Source organism: Anopheles moucheti (genome assembly GCF_943734755.1).
Source record: "Anopheles moucheti chromosome X unlocalized genomic scaffold, idAnoMoucSN_F20_07 X_unloc_8, whole genome shotgun sequence".
NCBI lineage: Eukaryota > Metazoa > Arthropoda > Insecta > Diptera > Culicidae > Anopheles > Anopheles moucheti.
Window position 1 is genome coordinate 345325 of NW_026453592.1, and position 7176 is coordinate 352500.

Consider the following 7176-nt stretch of genomic DNA (forward strand, 5'->3'; position numbering starts at 1 on the left):
AAATCGACGCACTTGGGAAAAATGTTCTAGCAGGGGCCCTCCCATACAAAATTTTTTTCTTCTCAAAAATGATTTTCGTTTCACTTTTCATACTCAGGGGAGTCTAAAATTGATGTTTTGAGTCACCGTGAAAAAAAAATTTTTTTGACCCGAGCTTGTGTCGGCGACCCAAAATCGACGCACTTGGGAAAAATGTTCTAGCAGGGGCCCTCCCATACAAAATTTTTTTCTTCTCAAAAATGATTTTCGTTTCACTTTTCATACTCAGGGGAGTCTAAAATTGATGTTTTGAGTCACGGTGAAAAAAAAAATTTTTTGACCCGAGCTTGTGTCGGTGACCCAAAATCGACGCACTTGGGAAAAATGTTCTAGCAGGGGCCCTCCCATACAAAAATTTTTTTTTGACTCACCGGGTAAAATGGTCGCACTTGGTAAAAATGTTCTAGCAGGGGCCCTCCCATACAAAAATTTTTTCTTCTCAAAAATGATTTTCGTTTCACTTTTCATACTCAGGGGAGTCTAATATTGAAGTTTTGAGTCACCGTGAAAAAAATTTTTTTTGACTCACTGGGTAAAATGGTCGCACTTGGGAAAAATGTTCTAGCAGGGGCCCTCCCATACAAAAAATTTTTATTTCTCAAATCGATCCGTGGTTTCACTTTTCATACTCTAGGGCCCATTTGCTTCAACTTTGGAAAAAATTTTCGATGATGAAAAATTTTCGCCTTCGACGTCCATCGACCACTCGACCCGAACTTGGTACTTTTGTATGGAGGTACCCGAGTGGTGACTTTTTCATACAAAAATTTTTATTTCTCATATCGATCCGTGGTTTCACTTTTCATACTCTAGGGCCCAATTGCTTCAACTTTGGAAAAAATTTTCGATGATGAAAAATTTTCACCTTCGACGTCCATCGACCACTCGACCCGAACTTGGTACTTTTGTATGGAGGTACCCGAGTGGTGACTTTTTCATACAAAAATTTTTTTGCGAATACGTGTTCGTTCGCGATCATTTAGGCCATGAACAACAAGTCCGCTGCGATAGAAATAGTGCATTGTAGTTACTCGACGAGAAAAAAAATCGGGACTTAGAAAAATTTTTGAAAGTCAAATCGTATTGACTTCCAACAACACCTGATAATAAACACACATTGCCTGTTGCACCACAGATCGCATTTGACTTAACAAATCGCCTGTTGGTACGCACATCACCATCGACTTTACCAATCGCGTTTCGCACCGCTAATCCCACTTGGCGTGGAGCCACGCACATAATGTTGCGAGGAGAGTATTAATCGGGACTTAGCGTTTTAAGCTCGCGAACACTCCACTATGGGAGTGCACGCAAGCACCAACTGTACACACACAACACAACAATCACTCTCGCGAACACTCCATTCCCAAAGTGAACGCGAGCACCAGCAAGCATGGGTCGCCTGAGAGGATCGATGCGAACGCATCTCTACAACTCGCAGCTCCCAGCCTGTAGTCCCGTCGTTTGCGGGCGGTCGAAGGTGTCGAAACTAGTTGTATCCACGGTCGACGGAAACACAGCCACCAGGGTTCCCTGTGGTAAGGTACTTCCACGTGCAGCGTGCTCCCGCCCGTTGCGGCTCAGTCTAGTGCTATAGCGGGGATGAGACGTCAGTGTGCGCGGGGCAGCACCGACGGATCTCGGAGGGTTGTTAAGCCCGCTAGCTTCCGATCACCTAATGGGTTTGAGAAGCGCTATCAGCTCGGATTGGATACGACCTTAGAGGCGTTCAGGCATAATCCAGCGGACGTAGCGTCATACCAAAGTCCGGTCGAACTAGTATTGAGCCAGTGGTCCGTACCTGTGGTTCCTCTCGTACTGCACAGGAATTCCGTTAAGATAGCGGCAAACAGCACACACCAGTAGGGTAAAACTAACCTGTCTCACGACGGTCTAAACCCAGCTCACGTTCCCTTGAAAGGGTGAACAATCCTACGCTTGGTGAATTTTGCTTCACAATGATAGGAAGAGCCGACATCGAAGGATCAAAAAGCCACGTCGCTATGAACGCTTGGCGGCCACAAGCCAGTTATCCCTGTGTGTGACATTCGAGCAGTCGAGCTGTTCGGACGTGGTGTATTTTGCTCCTGAGCGAGTTAAAAATTGTGGCGTTAAATTACCTCGGAAAGTCTCGAATTTGTTCATAATCAGTCTATAAGAGGGTGTTTAGAGTGACTTTAGTGAAAACCGGACGAAAATCGGTGCATTAGTGGGCCAAAAAAGTGAAAAACATTGCCCCATACATTTTGTATGGGGAACAATTTTGGCCATAAAACCGTGCTAAATTGGTGAAAATCAACGCGGTTTGCGTTTAAAACGCATAAATAGACGCCAGTGAAGTGTTTTCAACCTATAAACAGTGTTTGCCGGCGAATTTTAGCGAAAAATACGGAGTGGCAAATTTGTGCATACATTTGGAACAACAACAACAACAATAGTGCGTGCGTGTTGTGAGTTTGCGCAAAAATCCGGTCCAATCGGGCCGGATGAGGTGGCAAACGATAGATTCTGTGTCCCCGATCGCCCAATAGCCGAAAACCGGAAGAAAATCGGTGCAGAATTGGGAAAAAACAGTGACGGCAAAAACGCGCATGGTGCTACCGCTGCGGCACGTGTTCTGGAAGTGACAGTTGTATATACAAAAACGTTAATAACTTCGCGAGTTTTGGTCCGATTTGGCTGCGGTTTGCACTGTTGTGCTAGTTTTAGTGCATTTAATACGATCCGTGCATAAAAATAGTGAAAATCGCGAAAATAATTTTTGACATTTTTGTGACAACCCGGGACGACCCAACAGACAAAAAGTGATAGGCGAGCAGTCCCCAACAGACAATTTTTTAAATTGACGGTTTCTGCTCGAAAACTGCTCGAAACCAAAAAAGACGCAGAAAATTCTGGGAAGCTGTGGGGGGTCATCGGCAGCTCGAATCTGCTCGATTCGGACAGTTTTTATCGAGCTCGAAACTGCTCGAATTCCCGATTTGTGCGGGAAATTGCCGGGAAAAATCTGGGAACGACTGCAAAAATTCGGAAAGGCGTTTGCAAGCAGGGAAACACCCCCCCTGACCACTAAGACCTGCTTGGGTCTCTAAAATGGCGACAACTCGTACATCGCGTCCTCGGTCGGAATCGACAGAGGAAAGGCCGGGGCGATCTCTTTCGGCGGTAGAGCCGAAGGTCATTCTCACCAGAGCCTCGGCGTTGGCCTCAAAGTCGGTGAACCCGGACATGGTCGAACTGCGAAAGGTGCTCGGGGAAATGTCCCTCGCCAATGAGCAGCTTCGGGCCATGGTGAAGGAGCTGCAGCAAGAGCTGGTGATGCTGCGACAGCGTACCGTGGCCAACGAAGATATGGCCCGGGAGGAGCGGAAGCTGGCCCGCGAAGAATTTAAGCTGGCGCAAGAGAAATTCCACCAGGAGCTGCAGTGGAATAAGGACCAGGCCCGCCAGTGGTATGAAGAGACGCAGCGTCTCAGAGGCGAGCTGGCAAAGGAGACTGCGTGCCACCAGGAGTTGCTGGCACAGATGCTTGGTTGCGGCGGTAACCAAGCTCTGCAACCGCAGCAGCAGGCGCAGCCAGCTGTTGCGCAGCAGCAGCCTCAGAGGCAGCAGAAACAGCAACAGCAACGGCCTCCGTCGAAGCAGGTGACATCGCAGAGCTCCCTGCAGCAACCGCAACAGCAGCAACAACAACAGCAGCAGCAGCGGATGACGTATGCTAACGTGGCGGCCGAGACATCCGGCACGCAGGCTTCCCAGGGCGGTTCTTGGACGGTGGTGGGGCCTCGTAAAGCACCGCAGAAGTCGCAGCAGCAACAACAACAGCAGCAGCTGGCCAAGCCGCGACCACAATCTGCGGCGGCGAAGCATTCGGCGAAGAAGAAGCTGGACGCCATCGAGGTTGCCCCAGGCGAGGGTCAGTCTTGGACCGACGCGTATCAGCTGATACGCAGCGCTCCGTCGATGGCCGAAGACCAGGCCAAGCTTGGAGTGGGACGACGAACGACGCGGGACCGGCTGGTCATGAACTTGGAGGACGGCGCCAATGCTGAAGCAATCCTGCAACGAGTGCAGGAGGTCTTTGCACAGTCTGCAGCTCCGGCCACCATCCGCCTGGTGACAGAAACGGTGGAGGTCCGCCTTGATGAGGTGGACCCTTTAGCGGTGGCATTGGATGTGGCGAAGGCGGTGACGACCACCAGTTCGGAGTCGGTGAGCGAATCCGCTGTGCACCTAGTGAAGGCGTGGAACGGTACGCAGACGGCGTACGTTCGGATGACACTCAAGGCGGCGGAGTTGATGCACCAACAGCGAGTACGAGTGCTGCACACCTCATGCTTGGCGACGAAACTGACACCACCGACGCGGGGCCAGCTACGGTGCTTCAAATGCCTGGAGCACGGACACCTGCGGCACCAGTGCAAGAGCGGGACGGATCGATCGACGCACTGCATCCGCTGCGGCCAACCGGGTCACCTGGCCCGAGCCTGCACAGCGGAGGTGTGTTGTGCGGTCTGCAAGGGCCCTCACCGAGTAGGACACCCGTCCTGCACCCGGAAGGTCTGAAGGTCTTGCAAATTAACCTTGGGCGCAGCCGTGCAGCGCAGGACATCATGCTGCAGACGGCTAGGGAGATCGGAGCGCAGGTGGTGATAGCGTGCGAGCTGTACAAACCACCTAGAGACAGCGTGCGGTGGGCGGTCGACGAGGCTCAGAGCGTAGCGGTAGTGGCGACTGGCGGCTACCCCATCCAACGACTGGGGAGTTCATCGGTGCCTGGGCTGGTAGTTGCCACCATAGCCGGGATAACGTTTGCCAGCTGCTATGTGTCCCCCAACATCGGACAAGCGGATCTCGGCGACTACCTGGAAGCGGTTGAGCTCACGCTCACGGGGCAGGATCCCATGGTTCTGGCTGGGGATTTTAATGCCTGGAACCAGGAGTGGGGCAGCTCAAGAACCACGGCGAAGGGTGAGGACTTGTTGAGTGTTGTTGAGCACCTCGGTCTTAGGACGCTCAACCGAGGGAACACACCCACTTTCAAGGGCAACGGTGTTGCACGGGAAAGCGTCATCGATGTGAGCTTCTCGAGTCCCTGCGTAGCGGAGCCAGGCAGTTGGAGTGTGAGTAGCAGATACTCCGGTAGCGACCACAGCTATGTGCTGTTCAGCGCTAAACTGCCTTCGACCAGCGGCCGACAAGAACATCAGCATCGGCCACACTGCAACGGGCACGGCGGTATAGCAGGCATGACGCGGCACGCGGGAACACGCTACAAAACAAGCCAATTCAATCAGGCTTGTTTTAAGCTGGCGCTTGGGATCGGCCGTTTCGACGATGTAAGCACACCTGAGGGCCTGATCAGGGGGCTCACAGAAGCGTGCGACGCAACGATGGAGAGGATCCACAAGACCAATTTCCGGCAGGCTCCGACGTTATACTGGTGGAACCCGGAAATCGCGAGGGCGCGAGATGCGTGCGAAGCTGCCGAGGCCAGGCTACGCACAGCAACGCAGACCGACGACCGTATCGCCGCTTCAGCCCGCTTGCTGGACGACCGTAGGGCTTTGGAACGGGAGATCCAGCGCAGCAAAGAGCGCTGCATGCAGGAGCTCATCGACGGAGTCGAGGATGATGTGTTTGGGTTGGGGTATCGAGTGGTTATGGCCAAGCTGCGCAGTCGAGCGCCGCCGGAACTGGACCGTTCTGTGCTGGAGCCGATCATCGACGCCCTCTTCCCGGCCCACCCATCGTTCGAGTGGCCGCCGATTGCGACGGAAAGCGACGAGGACGAAGAGCCCATCCGACCAGTCACCCGTGAGGAGATCCTTTGCATCGCTGAGGGGATGGCCACCTCAAAGGCGCCGGGCCTCGATGGAATTCCCAACGCGGCAGTGAAGACCGCGATGAGGGAGCACCCGGAAGCGTTCGTGCGGGCCTACAATGAGGTCCTGCAGAGCGGCGAGATTCCGGCATCGTGGAAAGTGGCACGCCTGGCGCTCATCCCGAAACCAGGCAAACCACCGGGCGAACCGTCGTCAAGTCGTCCACTGCTGATGCTGGGAGCGGCACCTAAGGGGTTCGAGAGACTGGTTTTGAACCGCCTCAATGAACATCTCGAGGATGAGAGCGCACCTCGCTTATCACAGGACCAATACGGCTTCCGCCGTGGACGCTCTACGGTCCAAGCTATAGAGAGGGTCATTGAGAAGGGACAGTACGCCAGGACGTTCCATCGCACCAACGGCCGGGATCCTCGATGTCTGATGGTGGCAGCGTTAGACGTCAGGAATGCCTTCAACACGGCCAGTTGGAAGGCGATCGCGATGGCTCTCCAAGAGAAGCGCGTCCCAGCAGCGCTCCAGAGAATTTTGCGCAGCTATTTCTCTGAGCGGGAAATGATCTATGAGACGAGCGAGGGGCCAGTGCGACGAAAACTATCGGCGGGTGTTCCACAGGGGTCGATTCTTGGGCCGACCCTCTGGAATACAATGTATGACGGCGTTCTGCGGCTGACACTGCCGGACGGTGTGGAAACGGTCGGGTTTGCGGATGACCTGGTGGTTCTAGCTGCTGGGACAACACCACAGGAGGCAGCTACCTTGGCGGAAGAGGCCATTTCTTTGATCAGCTCGTGGATGGAGGCTCATCACCTTGAGCTTGCGCCGGCCAAGACCGAGCTGGTCATGATCTCCACGATGCGAAGGGCAAACTCCCGTCACCCGGTCAATATCAACGGAGTGGAGCGAATGCCGAAAGAGACCATCAAATACCTGGGGGTCATCTTACAGGACCACATGTCGTGGGGGCCGCATGTGGATTACGCCACGGCAAAGGCGAAACGTGTAGCACAGGCGGTCACACGGCTAATGGCGAACCACAGCGGGCCTAAGGGCGGAAAGCGACGGCTCCTCTCGGCTGTGGTGGATGCGACGCTCCGGTATGCTGCACCGATCTGGCACGAGGCGTTAGACGTGCGAGGGAATCGCCGTAAGCTCATCAGGGTGCAGAACCTGTACGCGAGACCCGTTGCCCGCACCTTTATATCGGTGCGCTACGAGGTGGCTACGGTCCTGGCGGGCGTGATTCCCATCTGCCTCCAGGTGAAGGAAGATGCCAGATGCTACCGGAAGCAGC

General features: G+C 53.8%; 1 protein-coding gene across 1 annotated transcript in view; it reads left to right on the forward strand.

Moving 5' to 3' along the window:
* Nucleotides 1-3267: 3267 nt before the first annotated feature.
* LOC128309014 (adenylate cyclase, terminal-differentiation specific-like) overlaps nucleotides 3268-7176 on the forward strand; it is a gene marked incomplete at its 3' end in the record, with an annotated part of 135086 nt that continues 131177 nt past the window's right edge. Inside the window, exons 1-2 of the mRNA XM_053045541.1 lie at nucleotides 3268-3609; nucleotides 3685-3912. Coding sequence (XP_052901501.1) covers nucleotides 3268-3609; nucleotides 3685-3912 — 570 coding nt within the window. The remainder of the gene's footprint in view (nucleotides 3610-3684; nucleotides 3913-7176) is intronic.